Below are 18992 nucleotides of genomic sequence, written 5' to 3'. Positions count from 1 at the left end.
TGTCATTTAGCTCCCTTGCCAAGGGATCAGCAAGGGGGCGGGCCTTTAGGGCAGAGGTCCAGATTAAAGCAAACTCCGTTCAGCATGGAGACCGCAAACACGGTCAGTCTTGTAGTGAAGCCGCAAGACTTCATGTGTATACTGGATCTGAAGGACAGGTACTTCCAGATCCCAGTCAATCCGTCTTCAAGGAAGTACTTAGGATTCAGCCTAGACCACAAGGGGTACCAGTTCAAGGTGCTGTGTTTCGGTCTCACCACAGCACCACAAGGTTTTACCAGAAGTGTTTACTCTAATATCATCGTGGGCACACAGGATCGGCATCCGTATCCTCCGTTAACTGGATGACTGGCTCATCCTAGCAGACTCGGAGTCATCCCTTCTTCGACTCCGAGACAAACTTCTAGGACTTTGCCAGGATCTGGAGATCATGGTAAATCTCAAGAAGTCCTCTCTGCTTCCCACTCAAAGACTGGTTTACCTAGGCATGATTATAGACACCAATCTCCACAAAGCCTTCCCATCAGACGACAGGATAGCAAGGTTGAGAAGGGTCGCAAGCCCTTTCCTCAGTCGAGAAGAGCTTACAACCCAATCGTGGTTACGTCTCCTTGGTCACCTTTCATCCTTGGCTCGTCTAGTTCCCAACAATCGCCACAGGATGAGATCTCTCCAGTGGCGGCTCAAGTCCCGGTGGAATCAAGGTTGCGACTCCCCGGACGTCATGATCCCTATGGGTCCTGCGGAACGGACGGACCTCCAGTGGTGGGTGACAGACGAGAACCTACGAAGAGGAGTGGATCTTCTTGTCCTTCCCCCGGATTTAATGCTGTTTTCGGACGCCTCAAAGAAATGGGGGGGGGGGGGGCGCACGTTCTTTACCACAGGACCTCAGGCCTGTGGTCAGAATCAGAAAAGTGCCTCCATATAAATCATCTAGAGATGAAGGCCAGTTTGTTGGCCCTTCAGCAGTCCCAACAATACCTGGCAGGTCACACTGTGGTGGTAATGAGCGACAACACCACAGTAGTGGCTTACATCAAGAAGCAAGGAGGTACCTTTTCGAAGCAGCTATCCCATCTTGCAGTAGAGATACTGAGATGGACCGGAGTTCGCTCGATTCTACTATCGGCGCGTTTCATTCCAGACAATAGGAATGTGCTCGCCGACAATCTGAGCAGAGCGTCTCAGATAGTGAGTATCGAGTGGTCTTTGTGTCATCTAGTAGCCAACAAAGTCCTGACTTTGTGGGGTTCCCCGACTGTGGATCTGTTCGCGACAGCGCTGATCTTCAAGATTCCACCGTACTTCCCCCCAGTCCCGGATCCCAAGGCACTCTGGCAAGATGCCTCCCAACAACAGGGGGACAACATCAACGTGTACGCCTTTTCCCCATTCTGTCTGATGAGGAGGGTACTCAACAAGACCAGAATATCGGTCAATTTTTCAATATTAATCTTACCCGATGATCATGTAGCTGTCAACTCTGTTGCCCGACAGAAATCTACGGTCGGGATACGCCAGCGATCGCTATACAGGTGGGGGTGTACACAACAGCGCCATCTGTGAGCAGGTACTCAAGTACTTCTTGTCAACAAGAACTCAATTTTTCCTCTGTCGTGCCTCCGGCTAGACCTACTTGGATACGCTGTTGATTCTGGAGTTATTGTTCACGATTTGGTGATGTATTTGCTCTAGAGTTTAGCCTTCGCTATTCAGGAAGCTTTATCATTAGCTTAGCAAGCTTTTGGAATTAATTTGATTTAATTATGGTGACGAAGAGAGTATGGACTCTCTTTCACTTTTAAATGGCCGACCCTTCCCTTAGACGGAAGTGTTGGTGTCGAAGAGAGTATAGACTCTCTTTCACTTTTTATTTTATATCTCTCCGCCATTTATAGGCCGCTTCGATTAACTTTCCTTTTATTATAAACTTATAAAAATTATTTTTTTATGTTTGTTTATATGCGACCTTTCCTAATAGTAGGCGGTCCTTTCTTGGAACCGAAGTTAATTAACATTGAGCTCGTCATATCGTTTTTCCTGTTAAGAATTTATGCTATTTTAATTTTAATGTTTTTGAAAGAATTTCTTTGATAAGTCTCGTACTGTTTTCAAAGTTGAACTAACGTTTTGTTTAGTCTCCGCAGTTGTTGACGTTCAGAACGTTCAACTTGCGCTCTATCGTTACGATAGAGAGAGAGTATTTCACGGTTTCACGTTGCAGTAAGAGTAAACCGATTCTAGCGTTTCGTTCATTCTTTCTTAGCTTAAATGGTTTTAATTCTAATAAAGGAACTTTTTATTTGGGAAACCTTTCAGTTTTTTTCCTTTAACAAATAATATGTTTTAACGATATATATAATTGGGCTCATCTCTCAGGTTCTAAGTCAAGAGAGAGAGAGAGAGAGATAGAGACGGAGGGAGAGAGAGGAGGATAAACGTTTCGTTCAAGCGGGTAACGTTGTTCTCGTTTTTTTGCTCTTCTCCCTAGTCGATATAGGGGAAGAAGGTAAAACGTTTCTAGAGTTTTATTCTTGTTCCCAGGCTTTATGCGGTGAGAGATTTTAAACGTAGTTTATTTGATCTAGTGTTTAGTCTCTTTTCCAGCCACTGAATTCTTTATCTTTCATTATGTTTTTCTGTTACATTGTAATACTGTTTTCGCAATTACTACCTTTTAATGAAGGATAGGATTGCGTGTTTCAGGTACAAACCACTTAAAGTTTCGAGTTCAGTGAAATAAGTGCAAACAGAAAATCAAAAGTGATAAAGTGATATGCGCAAAGTGTTACATGTTGCGTTCGAGGGTTCGTCTGTTCGTGCCAGTTGTTCACCTAGTCCGATACCTCTTACAAGCTCCCAAGCCCAGGGGAGAAGTAATGTCGAAGGACTTATGGGTTCCTCAGGCCTTGATCGACGAACAGACGTTTCCCTCCGTGGTTTCGGGTGTATCTACACACGTTGCCGACGTGATCACCCCACCCATACAAAGACGAGAGAGCCCATTTATTCCTCGTCTGCGGAAGAGGTTTCTCGCAGAAACCATGGACCAAATCTTGCAGCTTTTAAGTGCAAGTCGGTCCCTTCCGCGCAAGTCCAACGGCCTAGGTGTAGCCACTGGGTCAGTTCGGACTCGCTGCAGTACGACAACTGCACACCTCCTAAGAGAGGCTAGGTGGTACCGCAACTGGCAGTAACTCCGTCTGTTGCCGCACCAGCTGTTTTAGACCCTCAGTCACAACGGACAGTAGCTCCGTTTGTTGTTGTCTTTCATAGACCCTAGTGGTCCATGCTGCAGACTATACAGTCTCAGCTTGCTCCTTCATGCAGGAGTATCATGCTGGAAGGTTGACAATGCAGCCTGTTAACCTACAACCCGCCGAGGTTGTTGCCTCAGCAGATACTGCGGCTGCCTGCTCCCACCCTCCACCTGTGAGAGCTCCACCACCGATGCGCAGTCCACCCTGCCAGACGCATGTTCTTGCTGCACCATCTGCTAACATGCGTGAGCTACCGCATCAGCAGTGGGAAGGTTCTGTAGAGCTGCCGGATTCCAGCACTATGCGGCATTCTCCGCAGCCCATGCAGCATGCTCTGCATACCTTACAGCATGCTCTGCATACCTTACAGCATGCTCTGCATACCTTACAGCATGCTCTGCATACCTTACAACATGCTCTGCATTCCTTACAGCATGCTCTGCATACCTTACAGCATGCTCTGCATACCTTACAGCATGCTCTGCATACCTTACAGCATGCTCTGCATACCATACCGCATGCTCCTCAACCCACCGCAGCCCCTCCCACGCACCAGCACTCTGCTTTTGTTGTTGCCAGCTCCCACACTCCGACTGCGGAGAAGGTTGACGATGCACCCGTGGGCCTACACCTCCCACGGTTGTGCGCCCGGCATGGCTTCCTGCTCTCACACTCTTGTTGTGAGAGCTCCTCCACCCATGCACAGTCAACCCTGCCAGATGTATGATGACTCCCACACACAGAGCACTCCGTTGCCGTGCGGGAGCTACCACAAGCTGCCGTGTTTTGACACGGTGTGTCAGCCTCCGCAACACACTGTGGTTACCGCCACTCGCCAGCAGCAAACTAGTCAGGCAGGAGTTGAGGCTTCCCCACACAACTTTGGTTGTTGCCAACTCACAAACTGTCATGCAGTTACATGACGTTGCCTTCTGGTCTGCTACTTATACACCAGTGCTGTATGTCCTCACGCTCCTGTTGTGGTTGAGTTCAGTTTTTGACAGTTCACAGACTGTCAAGCAGTTTCATAACGTTGCCTTCTGGTCTGCTGCTTTTGCACCAGTGAAACCCTCACTGAGAGAACTTAGCTTTTCTCGGATATGGTTCCTGTAGATGAGAAAGTGCTGTTCTCCCTCCTTCTGATATTCCCTTGAGGACTCTGTCATTTGGAGAGGAGCCTTAAGCTGCTTAGCCTCCTATGGACTTTTATTTAAGCATAACATGCTTCCAGGGAGGGTAAATGGTTCCGCTTCAGTCGCTAACCCCGTCTGTTGCCACACCTGCTCCCATAGACCTTGGGCTTGGTTGCAAGACATGCAGTCCAAGCTTAGTCCTTGATAGAGGATTTTTTACGGACGCTGAGGTATCCTACTCACGTCCGCCAGTTGAGATGGTTCCTCCACCGGTGCGACCCAGTGTGGGTTGACAGTCGCACGTTGATGTTATGCTACTCTCGGAGGTGGTTGTGGACGTTCAGTGTGTCACTGGGAAGACGTTCAACAACCAGCAGAGGTGTCTTGTTGTGACGCAGTGCGGCAACCTCAGCAACCCGATAAGGGGTTGTCTGTACTACCCAGACAGTCTAGACAGTTTCGGGTTGTCGCTGTTCTTCCTCGCTTCCCCATGGTTGACAGTTCACAGACTGTGCAGCAGTACCATGATCTTGTGTCCGGCTCCGTCACGCATCCACCAGTGCGACCGGATTCAGCGAGTCAGACGTTGCCCACTCCGTTGCCGTTTCCTCATCAGTTTCGGATGAGGAACCCTCTGATGAGGACATGGCTGAACAAGAAGATCAATCCCCAGCCCTGCTATCCATCCAGAAGATTCTGAAGAAGGAATACAGCCCTGTCAGGCTGTGGATGAGTCTGGTTAGGACACTGTCATCCGTGGTGCATTTGGTGTCACTTGGAAGACTACACCTCCGTCCTCTTCGGTTTCATCTAGCTCTTCACTGGAAAAGGACAAGACGCTAGAAGCGGTCTCGATCCCGGTTTCCGGAAGATAAGTCTGGTCTAACCTGAGGAAAGGACTTTATCAACATTTTATAGGGTCTTCCCCTGACTGTTCAGACTCCCAACCACGTTCTCTTCTCAGACGCATCGGACGTAGGCTGGGGTGCGACCTTAGGCGGTAGGGAATGCTCGGGATTATGGAACTCGCGTCAAAGGACAATGCATTTTAACTGCAAGAAGCTTCTGGCAGTAAGTCTGACCTGGAAAAGCTTCAGGTCTCTCCTTCAAGACGAAGTCATGGAGGTCAACACGGACAACTCCCTGCTTTGATGTTCATCTCCTAGCAAGGAGGGACCTACTCTCTGACATGGTGCGAGTTCGCTAGTGACCTCCTCTCCTGTTCAACAGGTCTAGACTTTTCACTAGTAACAAATTTCTTCCAAGGCAACTTGAATGTCTTAGCAGTTTGTCTCAGTAGGAAGGGACAATAATTCCAACATATTGGACCCTCCACAGAGATGTATGCAAGAGACTTTGGGTCACCTGGGGCCACCCAACCATAGATCTCTTCGCAACCTCGATGTCCAAGAGGCTCTCAACAGACCCAGCAGTGGTTCTTTTAGATGCCTTTCTACTAGATTAATCTCATCTAGATCTTTATGCATTCCCTCCGTTCTAGTTTGTCAACAAGGTACTGCAGAAGTTCGCCTCTCTCGTTGGGACAAAGTTGACACTAGTTGCTTCCCTCTGGCCCGCGAGAGAATAACTTACCGAGGTACTTCGATGGCTAGTAGACGTTCCCAGAACTCTTCCCCTAAGGGTGGACCTGCTACGTCTGCCACGCGTAGAAGGTACTCCAAGGCCTCCACGCTCTTCGTCTCACTGCCTTCAGAGTATCGAAAGACTCTCGAGAACTAGAGGTTTTTCGAAGGTGGCAACCAGAGCGATTGTTAGAGCAAGGAGAACATCCACTCTTAGAGTCTACCAATCGAAGTGGGGAATCTTCCTAAACTGGTGCAAGTCAGTATCCGTATCCTCGACCAGTACCTCTGTAACTCAAATAGCTGACTTCCTCATATTTGAGAAAAGAGCGATCTCTTTCAGCTCCCACTTTCAAGGGTTACAGAAGCATGTTGGCATCAGTCTTCCGTCACAGAGGCTTAGATCTTTTTAACAATAAAGATCTACAGGACCTCCTTAAGTCTTTTGAGACCACGAAGGAGCGTCGTTTGGTTACACCTGGTTGGAATTTAGACGTGGTTCTAAGATTCCTTATGTTAGACAGGTTCGAACCACTTCAATCAGCCTCCCTGAAAGATCTCACCTTTAAGACTCTTTTCCTGATATGCTTTACCAGCTAAAAGAGTCAGTGAGATTCATGCCTTCAGCAAGAACATCGGATTTTCATCCGAAACGGCTACATGTTCTACATCTTGGTTTTCTAGCCAAACACGAGCTGCCTTCTCGGCCTTGACCAATATCGTTCGTTATTCCAAACTTATCGATATGGTTGGAAAGGAACTAGAAAGAGTATTATGTCCTGTAGAGCTCTTAAGTTTTTTTTTAAAAACCTTTATGAGGTCCGTCTGAAGCTTTATGGTGTTCAGTTAAGAATTCATCTTTGCCTATGTCGGAGAATTCTTTATCCTATTATTTTCAGACTGTTAATACGAGAAGCTCATTCCCTCCTGAATGAGGAAGACCAAGCTTGGCTGAAGGTAAGGACACACGAAGTTAGAGCTATCACAACTTCCGTGACCTTTTAATAAAATAGATCTCTGCAAAATATTTTCGACGCAACCTTTTGGAAAGGCTAATCAGTGTTCGCGTCTTTTATCTTAAGAATGTCCAGTCTCTTTACGAGAACTGCTACACTCTGGGACCATTCGTAGCAAAGAGTGCAGTAGTGGTGGGGGCTCCACCACTACAATTCCCTAATTCCAGAACCTTTTTAATCTTTCTCTTGAAATATTTCTGGGTTGTCCGGAAGGCTAAGAAGCCTTCCGCATCCTGGTTGATTTGGCGGGTGGTCAAATTCTTTCTTGAGAAGCGCCTAGATTAGAGGTTGTGATGAGGTCCTTTAGTATGGGTTGCAGCCCTTAATACTTCAGCACCTAGGAGTCGCTCAGCATCCTAAGAGGATCGCTAGGCTCAGTAAGGAAGACGTACTTAAAAAGGCAGAGTAATGGTTCAAGTCGACTTCCTTACCAGGTACTTATTTATTTTATGTTTGTTATTTTGAATAACGGCTAAAATAAGATACGGGATACTTAGCTTCTTTGTTAACATGTATGCTGGTCTCCACCCACCACCCTGGGTGTGAATCAGCTACATGATCATCGGGTAAGATTAATATTGAAAAATGTTATTTTCATTAGTAAAATAAATTTTTGAATATACTTACCCGATGATCATGAATTTAAGGACCCGCCCTTCCTCCCCATAGAGAACCAGTGGACCGAGGAGAAAATTGAGTTCTTGTTGACAAGAAGTACTTGAGTACCTGCTCACAGATGGCGCTGTTGTGTACACCCCCACCTGTATAGCGATCGCTGGCGTATCCCGACCGTAGATTTCTGTCGGGCAACAGAGTTGACAGCTACATGATCATCGGGTAAGTATATTCAAAAATTTATTTTACTAATGAAAATAACATTTTTCAATGACCCTCATAGCTCCGCTATGGCATCACGCAGAATGGTTTCCATACCTTCTGCAATCCCTAACGGAACTTCCGAGAGAATTCCTTCCATGACACGATCTACTCAGACAACCACATGCCAGCATCTTTCACAAAGCCGTAGCTTCGCTACGACTTCGCACCTGGTGACTATCCAGCATCTCTTCGCTGAGAGGAATTTTCGCAACAAGTTGCGATTAGGATGTCTAAACATCTTCCGCATCTGTCTACCAGGCAAAGTGGAAAGTCTTCGGTGGTTGGTATCTTGGGAGGGGTATCTCTCCACTAGATGCCACTATTCCAGCAATAGCGGAGTTCCTCGTGTATTTGCGGGAAGAAAAGGCGCCTTTCTATCTCGGCGGTGAAAGGCTATCGCTCGGCCTTAAGTCTAGCCTTAGGCTCAAAGGAATGACCTTTTTCTTCCTCGCTGGAACTTTCCCTACTCATACGAGCTTATGAACTTACCTGCCCTCAGTCGGATGTGAGACCTCCATGGAACGTGGTTCAGGTTCTTAGGTCTCTCAAGAGACCTCACTATGAACCATTACGCCAAGCTTCAGTTCGCCACCTAACTTGGGAGACGGTGTTCTTACTAGCTTTGGCATAGAGTATAGAGGGAAGGTAACGTTTAAACTCGTCCCTGGGTTTGGTGCTAAGACTCATAATCAGGGGGTGCCGGGCGCTAGGTTCGACTCCTTCCAGATTCGAGTCTCTGTTCTGTAACAGATGTCCCAGACCTTCTCCTACTGTGCCCAGTAAGGAGTCTGAGGTTATATCTCAGAAGAACGGTTACAGTCCGTCCCCAGGTGCAAGCATTGTTAGCACTGGGAGGATTATAGGAGGGTCACCAAGAACACCATCTCGGCATGGATTCGTAGGGTGATCCATCTGTCCCTGAATCCAGACCCTCCTCCGTCATGTCACCCTAGAGCACATGATGTCAGGGGCGTAGCTACGTCTCTGGCCTTCAAGAGAAATTTCTCAGTGACGCAGGTCCTTCACTGCCCACTACCTGCACGACGTGACCCACAGGAGGCTCGATACGTTTTCTATCGGCCCTGTGGTGGCTGCACAACAGCTGGTTTAATACCTCAGGCTCCTTAATGGACAAGTAGCAGAAGGTTGAGGGCATTGTTACCTGGTCTTAGTCTGCATGAATGAAAAGATTTGTCTGGCCCTTACTCTTTTCTTCATCCTCCCCTCTCTCGGGGAAAGCAGCATCCTGGATTCTCTGCACAGCTGACCTCAAACCACTGCAGGTAAACCATGTTTCCTTGTGTTCCAAGTAGTATTAAGATAATACTGTCACGTCCCCATACCCTGACGAGGTGGTATTGGGAGAGTCCTAGCCTAAAGTTTCCTTCTAAGGGACTACAGGTCAACTTCTTAGGACGAATCACACTTCAGACCTTCACACACAGCTTACGTATGCCGCAGCCCTTGCGCAGCAAGGTTCTAGCGAGGTGTAGGGACTCCTTATTGTTGAGTGCTGACACACTCAGATACTGAGTCCCCGGGCAAAGCCAAAAGCCAGTACTGGCTGGGACTTACCACCCTTCCTAAGTGGTGAGTCACCCCTATTAAATAGCGTGGTTTGTATTTCAGTTATGGAACAAATGACAAATTTGTAGGTAATTTGTATTTTTCCTAACTATACAAACCTTAGCTATTTAATCAAACTTGCCCGCCAGCCCTATCCCCCGTGAAGTCCTACCTCTAAGCAAAGTGAGCTCTGCACAGGTGTGTGTGAGAGGAGGGGGCTAGCAGGCTACCCTCCCTACCCCCCGCTAACTAGCGGTGGGGTAGTAAACCCTCGTTAAAATTCTAATGGCTCGTCATTTCAGCTACGCCGAAAGTAATAACCCATATTAAATAGCTAAGGTTTGTATAGTTAGGAAAAATACAAATTACCTACAAATTTGTCATTTTGTGCAGTCTTGGTATTAGAAGTGACTATTCAGTCATTTAGTGTCTGTAGAAATAATATAAAGTATTTATATTTATAACATTTGCAAAGCATAAAAGTGGTCATACAATATTTAGTACAATAATGAGCCAACCCTGTAACAAGGTCTTGTTAGACTATATTGTAATGAGGATCCTTGAGCTTACTTGCAAAATTGATTGGAAATTGAAAGTGAAAGAATGTTAAATTAAAGATGCTATTGGGTAGAGTTTAAAGGGGAACAAGTAAAAAGTAAAAGGTGGAAAACTATGTGGTAGGAGCTGAATGGAATATGTAAAGGTGGTTTATGGCTAGATGTTGCCCAATATAATTTGTACCTCCAATAAGTGCTTGGAGTCTCAAATACAGCTTGAAGTTCTAGACTTGTCGTACCTCTCCGTATTCTGTAAGATTGGACTTTTACTTTGGCACCTTCATGATATCTCTGATTGCTAGTTACATGTTTTTCCTAGACATATGACTATTTTAAAGGACAAAATGTTTGTATAGCTAGGGAAATAAAAATTACTTTTCAAGTTTGTTATGTAACATACATGTTTATGACTATGAATATTGTGATGGAATTTTCTTGGACTATGTATCTACGAAATGGAACAAGAATTTCAGATACAGCATACAGTATTCAACTTCATGTATTCCATTGATATTGTTATTCCTCTACTAAATTTATATATATTTATATTTTCAGGAATGTAGTTAAAGTATTTTACACAGCTGGCCTGATATTTGATGTATGTGAAGTTTTTGGAGATTTGACTGAGGAAGTGGCAGCTCAGAGGAAATATGCCAAGTGGAAAGCCACATACATCCATAACTGCCTGAAGAAAGGTGAAACTCCCATCCCAGGACCAATGGGTGGAGGTAGGTGTTGACCTTTAAATTGTCTCACTTATGGTCATTCTGGCTTTTAAATGACCCTTAAAAGTGGTAACTTGAAATTAATTTTTAGTGACATTTTTTTTTTTTCAGATAAAACCAAATAAAGTGACTTCATGCATGTGACTATGACCCACTTGTTGGTAGTAACCTCCCTGCTTACCCTTTTGTTTAACAACACATAGAGAAATAGAGATGGGCATTTATATAAAAAAATGTTTGTCCATAAAAACTTGATCTGCTTCATGACAATCCCATCAATTATATAGATCCTGGATTGGATTTTAAGTGAGATATTTAGTTGTCAAGAGCATTGCCCTTTACTAAAGCAGTCTGATTGATCCATTGAAATGCTTACTTCAAGAACCAAGTACTGTAGTCACGTTATTCTTATGGGTCCTCTAATTGGACAAATTATTCTTATGAATTTCTGTAATTGGACAAATTATTCTTATGGGTTTCTATAAGTAGACAAGTTATTCTTATGGGGGAACTATAAGTTTTGGAATACTGTACCCTTAAAGAAATATATAAAGTTTGTATTTGTGGAATATCAAAAAGGCACAGCCATCAACTAACTATTCAGATAAGATATAAAGCTTAAAACCTTAGAAATACATTCTTTAGATAATGGTCAATGAATGAAAAGAGGTGATGATCAGAATTGATTTTTTTTTTATTATTTCCTTCACTACCTGGTGATTCCCACTTTTGTACCCAAGCCCAAAAGGACTCCTAAGGCCTACATCCCTGTAATTATGCCAGTTTATTGATAAAAAAGTAAAATATGGTACAGGTTAGTACCTCTAACTGAGGGCTCTTTGGATACTTGAAGATCTTGGAATTTACCAGTAGGTAGTAGGTTGGCCAGGGCACCAGCCACCCATTGAGATACTATTGCTAGAGAGCTATTGGGTCATGTGACTGGCTAGACAGTACCAATTGGATCTCTCTCTCTCTCTGGTTACGGCTCATTTTTCCATTGCCTACACATAATGTACACTGAATAGTGTGCTGTGTTCTTTCCATATCTTACTCTTTGTCTTCATACACCTGACAACACTGGGATTACCAAACAATTTTTCTTTGATCAAGGGGTTAACTACTGCAATGTAATTGTTCAGTGGCTACTCTTCTCTTGGTAAGGGTAGAAGAGACTCTTTAGCTATTGTAAGCAGCTCTTTTAGGAGAAGGATATTCCAAAATCAAACCATTGTTCTGTAGTCATGGGTAATGCCATAGACTATGTATCATGGTCTTCCACTGTCTTTGGGTAGAGTTCTCTTGCTTGAGGGTACACTTAGACACACTATTCTATCTTATTTCTCTTCCTCGTTTATTTTTTGGAGATTTTTAGTGTATATATGAGTATTTCAATGTTACTCTTCTTGAAATATTTCAAGTATTCATTACTTCTCTTATACTTTATTTATTTCCTTGTTTCCTTTCCTCATTAGGCTATTTTTCTCTGTTGGAGTCCTTGGACTTATAGCATCCTGCTTTTTCAACTAAGGTTGTAGCATAATAATAATAATAATAATAATAATATGATGATGATGATGATGATAATTATTAGTATAACCTTTTATAAGTCTTCAAAGAATACCAGTTTCATGGCACATTAGTAAAATAAGCTTATTTTTGCACAAAAATCTTCCTGAAATACTTTTGCTTTATCTTTGGAAGTGGGAGAGTAAAGCCAAATTGAGGGACTGCTTCACTTGATTTAGTTAACTATTCAAGAAATGCAGGACCTGGGTTAAGTACATAGACTGCCCAAATAAGATTTGCAAATTACTGGTTGTATTTGTTATGCAAAAGCTGGATTATGTGATATATTCTATACTGTATTTTTAAGCACTCTGGTTTACTTTTTGAATGTGTGTGAACTGAATATGGGAGGTAAATACAGTAAAGTATTTACTGTATAAATTCTAAATGTGGGGTTTTCATGGATAAAGTAAATTTAGTACAGTACAGTAGTAATTTATGGAAGCTTACCAGAGCCATTGTTAATTCATGTAATAATGCTTTCAGAGGATGAAGGGCTAGGTGAAGAGGAAGACAAGGAAGGTGAAGGAGCAGTTGGAATGGGCTGGTCGCAGCCGCCTCCACAGCCTCACCCAGGTTTGCCATCAGTTCCAAACAGTGATCCATCTGGTTTGCCTTCAGTCTCCTCCTCATCACCAACTCCTCCTGCTCCTGTTGCTCCAAGTGGAGCATTTTCTCATCCTCAGGTTTGTTACTCTTATTCTTTCAGTTTTGTAAACCCTTATATGAGAAAGTAACTTTTCTGCTAATTGTGGGAGCTTTCAGAGAAGGCAGTAATTTATCAATTGAGCACCCAATTGGGCTCTTGGGAATCTTTCTGCTTAGAAAAAAAAACTATTTCGTGTTTATTGACTGCATCTTCCTCTCTCTGCTTGATTGTTTTAGATATCACCAGTTTTTCTATAGCTTATATTTGTTATTCAAATTCTTTATTTATTTTATTTACATCTGTATTAGTTAATCAAGTTAATATTTTATTTAATTCTTAGTGGTACCATGTTCAACACACACAAGGCAGTACTAAAGAGTTTAGTGTTCCTACAGCCTCATGCTATTGTACATCACTTTGATTTGTTAGATTTACTTTTCATCCATTTCTTTAGGTCTCTCACATGGCACACACAGGGCACATCTCAGCCCCATTAAAACAATGTTATTTTGGTGTTACTTCAAACTCATACTATTTTCTTGTTTCTCGTTTGATTTTTTGTTTAAAACAATTTGAAAGAAAATTCTATACTCTAAAAGCTGAACATTAGATATTGCCTTAACTATTCTATTTTTTTATATATTTTATTAATTTAAAGAAGTCACTTTCGAAGGGGACTAATTTTCATTTGAAAATTTTTTGTGTTTTCATAAAGTGAATATACAGTTATTCCGACACGAATACATATCCTCATTCTTTACTCGTTCTTTACATTGAGATAGAAACTAGTGCAAGCTGGAACAGGGCTATAAAAACTTTTAATAATTAGGTGTTAACAACCGTCCTAGTTATTATCATACCAGTGGTAGCAGGGAAGCACCCTCCCCTGCTCACTCACAATAACACTACTTTAATTCTAGCTTTGGTTGAGAACAGACGTTCTCTTCCATGCTCTGGGAACTGGCTTTCAATAAAGACTTTAATAATCTTTTTCTTTTTAAGACATGAGTGTTAACTTTGAATTTGAAAACATGTAGGTGTGTCCTGACATAGTAGATGAGACGGATCCTTACCGACTTTGCCCTTCATGCAGAGAAAACTTTTGTACGAAGGCGTTTCCTTGCACCAGGTGTTGGGAGTGGTCATCCTCCCAGTAACAGCAGTATGACAGGAAGAGGTAGAAAAAGTCTAAAAGTGACTCTTCGCCTTTGAAGTCTTCCTCGAAGTCGAAGAAATTCCGATGACTTAATCCCCCTCCTGGTACTCTTTCACTGTTCTCTTCTCATTTGGCCTCCTCTGGCAGGTGGTCGAGTAAGAGCAATGTCTTTTCACCTCTGGGGCAACCGTCGGGTCTGGAAGTTTTTCCTCTCTCTCCTAGCGAGGCGACAGAACCTTCCTCCCATGGGGACTCCTCATCATGTGATGCTCTGCATCTCCTGTGGCTGTCCTTGGGACTTTCAGGTTTGCCGTTGAAGGACAGTTTACGAGAGGTGTTGGTTTGGGGAGCACAGCAGGACAGGCCATCTGTTCCAGCAGGGGATGACTTCAGCTCTTCCCCCTCAAGAACAGACAAAAGGGAGTCTGGTCGGTCGCTAGCTGCCCTAGACCTTCCTCCTCTGCAGTGGACCCACTCCCATTGGAGGATCTGCGAAGTAGTACTCTAGTGAGTGTGGTTCCAGCGCATACACCCCTCAGGCTCGAGGTTGGGCTTGCCCCTCATCCTGGGGCAGTTTTCAGATAAGCGTTCTCCCTGGGGTTAACGCTTAGGCGAGCATTACCCCAGTGCATTCATTCTTCGGGGTGAACTTGCTTGCTGAGCTTGCTCGCCCTCACAGGAGTAACATTTAGGCAAGTGTCTTCAGCACTTACTTTTATAAAGGGAAACTGCGAGCAGAGTTTGCTCAGCGCGAGGCTGAGCTTACCCATCTTTCCTCTTTTGAGTCTGCCAGCCCTTCGGCAGGTGCCCTCGCAAACATGAGAAGCTTCCATCACCTGGGAGTTTAAGACTTGTATAGCAGTCATCCAGCAGACAGGTGGTTCTCACAGCAGGATACCTTTGTTTCACGAGACTTGGTCTGTGCACGCTCATCAGGTGAGAATACCATCGCTATCACTTGGCTGGATTGAAAGCTCTGCTTGCCACATGCTTGTGAGCCAAGCAAGCCCACCTGTGCCTCATACACTCCCACAGTCCACTAAGCAGCCTTTACCTGCTCAAGAAGGGCACTTTAAACAGCTGCGGCCTCACACGCTTACTGCTTCTCACCCGCTTACTCCTTTTAAGCCAGACTCGCTCAGGAACTGTTGAGTTTGTCTCACCGGAAGGGGTAGTGCCCACTTTCCACAAGACGCCACCCTTTTAGTTGCGATCCACTCATGCGCCACTCACTTGTATAACGCATCCATCATTGTCATGCATTCCTATACGAGCTTTGTAGACTACTCGCAACCCTGCAGTGTTTTCGAAAGAGTCTTGCATTTTGAAAGAAATTTTTAAACCGACTTCTGCCAGCATGCTTGTCTTGAAAGACCACAACACGTTTTCAGACCTTTTAGTGATGTTGCAGGTTCTGGGGAAAGTCGCAAGTTCTCCCACGCCTCTTGAGGTTCCTTTTGACTCAAGGCTTCATCCTGCTGAAGGGAATAAGGTTGCTTCTGCTTGCAGGCTAGTACCTATCCTCTTTTGGGAGCCAGCTCCTTTGGCTCTAGCACACAAACATGCTCCAAAGACCAGATTACCATCTGGGAAAACTTAGGTTCAAACCAAAGGCTGCTGAGTTGGAACCTTTTTATGAAAACCTATGGGTGTATCTGATAAATGTGAACTCAAGGCTTCATAAAAGGAGACAGGACAATGCTCTGGGAGGCACTTTTCTACTCTAGGACCCACAGGGGATTGAGATCACTGATCACTGAGGTAGATATCATTTACTAGGTCCTACAAGCTTTCTCCGATCAAAATTTCAAAAGAGCTCCTTCCTCTGAGGCTTTGTAACTGGAGACCATTCCGGTTCACGCTCCTACTAAGGAGCAGAAGGAGGATGCCAGTATCCCTGCCTCTTACACGGGTAAGGCCCAGAAGAGGAAGGACACGAATACACTTCCCAAGAACTGGTCTTCCAGGATTTTAGTGGCACAACCCGATTACAACATTGACCCATCTCGGACTCAACCGGGGTTGGGTTTTGAGATGGATGAAGACTATTGATCAGACAATTCTATAGGAGAGTTTCCAGCTCCAGCCAGCCTAAAAGCTTGTGATACGAAGATGGTGAGTCAAAATTGACCTTCATGCAAGTCCTTGCATGCATGAGACAGGTCAACATCCTTGGCGAGACCCCTTCTTACCCTCCTAAGAGGAGAGATACAACACTTTATATTCTATGGTATGATGCAATTCCAAGGCCAACAGACCAAAGTTAGAACTTCTTTGGTCAAGACTTGCAGCTTGGTCTCTTGCAAAAGTCGACTTGCAGATTTCTGCAAGGAAGGATTCCCTGAGGGCTGGCCGTTATATGAAATTACTTCCTCCTCCCTTTGTGAGACAGAGGAAATATTATAATATCATGAATGATAACTCTTCTCCTCTGCCCCTAGAAGTGGCAGTGGGGTTTTTATCCTCCACCGAAAATTTGGCTGACCCCAAGAAACTCAAAGTTTTCAAGAACATCGTCTTACTGGTGCAAGGGCGATGAAGTTTCTAACTCATAATGCAGCAAATCAGTGGGCCAATTGGGTCCTGACGAGATGTGATGCTGTCATCTCTAAATTGCAGAGGCCGGTGCCAAGGAGGGGGATATTTTTTCTCTGAAACTCCTCGGTATGAGTTGGATCTTTGTTCCCCTTTAAGGACATCGAGGCAATGACCGAGAAGTGAAATAAGGAGAATCAAGACTCCCTCCTCCGCAGGGCAGTAACATTTCTGCCTCCCACTTCATCACCTACTGGGCCTAAGGTTTCTCTGGACAAGGCCATGAGAATGTTAGATTTGGTCAAAGGCAATATCAGTCTAGGAGAGGTAATCCCCTATGGCCTATCTTTTAGGGAAAAAAAGAGCCAGAGGATGATGGGGGAGACCAAGAGGAAATGGTTGATTTCCCTTGTAGGGGTGGCTTCCTTAACACAGCACCAATCCCAAAGGGGGGGGGGGGATGCCTGAGACCTAGGTGGCAGAGATGGCATTGCCACAGTGCTGAACCCTGGACAGTACGTGTCCTTCAATTGGGTTACATCATCCCATTCACCAGCTCTCCTCTCCTGATTTGTCCCCCATTGAGATAATTTTCCTTCACGACAAGATCAGCGAAGGACATAGCCCTGCGGGGAGAAGTCCAGACTATGTTAGAGGAGGGTGCCCTCCAAGAGGTCCTCAACGGATCCCCAAGTTTTACAGTCCACTCTATCTTGTAGAAAAGGTGTCTGGGGGCTGGAGACCAGTCATCGACCTCTCAGCTCTGAACAAATTTGTGCAACAGACTTCATTCAAGATGGAGTCTGCCGTCACTGTCACCCAGGCCATAAGACCAAAATACTTCATGATCGCATTGGACCTAAAGGATTCACACTTTCAGATCCTGCTCCATCTATCCTCATGGAAGTACCTCCTGTTCTTTCTTCACGATAGGTGTACCATCGAGGGTGGTGTGCTTCGGTCTGTCGACAGCTCCTCAGGTGTTCACAAGAGTGTTCACCTTAGCCTCAGCCTGGGCCCACGCCAACAGCATTCTTCTCCTTCACTATCTAGACTGGTTGATCCTGGCAAACTCAATGGAGACCCTTCTCCTTCATCGAGGCAGACTCCTCCGGTTTTGCCTCGACCTAGGGATCATGGTAAACAAGCAGTTGAACTTTCAGCCAAACCATGATATAGTAAGTGGTAGGTTGACCATGCCACCAGCCACCTGTTGAAATACTACCGCTAGAGAGTTATGGGGTCTTTTGACTGTCCAGACAGTACTACATTGGATCCTGTTCTCTGGTTACGGTTCATTTTCCCTTTGCGTACATGTACACCGAATAGTCTGGCCTTTTCTTTACAGATTCTCCTCTGTCCTCATACACCTGACAACACTGAGATTACCAAACAATTCTTTTTCACCCAAGGGGTTAACTACTGCACTATAATTGTTCAGTGACCACTTCCCTCTGCTATGGTAAGCAGATCTTAAAAATCAAACCATTGTTCTCCAGTCTTGGATAGTGCCATAACCTCTGTACCATGGTCTTCCACCATCTTGGGTTAGAGTTCTCTTTCTTTGAGGGTACATTCGGGCACACGATTCTATCTTATTTCTTTTCCTCTTGTTTTGTTGAAATTTTTGTAGTTTATATAGGAATATTTATTTTAATGTTACTATTTTTAAAATATTTTATTTTTCCTTGTTTCCTTTCCTCACTGGGTTATTTTCCCTGTTGGAGCTCCTGGGCTTATAACATCCTGCTTTTCCAACTAGGGTTGTAGCTTAGCAAGTAATAATAATAATAATGGTGTACCTGGGGCTGAGGATAAATACCATTCAAGGGAAAGGCTTACCTTTTCAGGACAGAATCGCAAGATTCAAGAAAGTAGCACAATTTTTCTTCCTGTGGGACTTACTGCTACCCCATTTGTGACACCGACTGTTAGATTACCTGGCTTCATTAGAACGTTTGATGCCAAACCGTCGTCTTCACATGCTCATTTAGTGAGAGAATAACTTAAGATTGGACCACTGGTGTTGTTCCTGGCAGAGATGTCCTGGGAGCTGGGCTATGCTTTCCAGATTTATATTTGTAGGCCCTTGAGATGGAATCCAGGCATGCGTTACCAGTGATAGGACATATTGTGTGGAGCACCATGAATCATCCAAAAGAAACGCACCTAGCTGGCGGGGACGACGGCGACCACAGTAAGATGCATGTCTGCATGCAAATCGCATGATTATGGCATACATCAACCAGTTGAGTACACATTGCGACAATGGCACTGCTCTTTTTCACTGCTCTCCCTACACACAAACTTCTTTCTCACCATTATCCCTACATAGCATCTGGCATGGTTAATAATTTGGTA

The 18992-nt window shown here is 44.4% G+C and overlaps 1 protein-coding gene across 1 annotated transcript in view; it reads left to right on the top strand.

Annotated features, from left to right (window-relative positions):
- Positions 1-18992, top strand: part of LOC137658721 (vacuolar protein sorting-associated protein VTA1 homolog) — an 89016-nt gene that overhangs the window by 54095 nt on the left and 15929 nt on the right. Inside the window, exons 4-5 of the mRNA XM_068393718.1 lie at positions 10553-10725; positions 12778-12977. Of these exons, the coding sequence (XP_068249819.1) occupies positions 10553-10725; positions 12778-12977 (373 nt within the window). The remainder of the gene's footprint in view (positions 1-10552; positions 10726-12777; positions 12978-18992) is intronic.

This window comes from Palaemon carinicauda, chromosome 19 (genome assembly GCF_036898095.1).
Source record: "Palaemon carinicauda isolate YSFRI2023 chromosome 19, ASM3689809v2, whole genome shotgun sequence".
Lineage (NCBI taxonomy): Eukaryota > Metazoa > Arthropoda > Malacostraca > Decapoda > Palaemonidae > Palaemon > Palaemon carinicauda.
The sequence above is the reverse complement of the archived record's forward strand: the minus strand, read 5'-3'. Positions and strand labels throughout refer to the sequence as shown.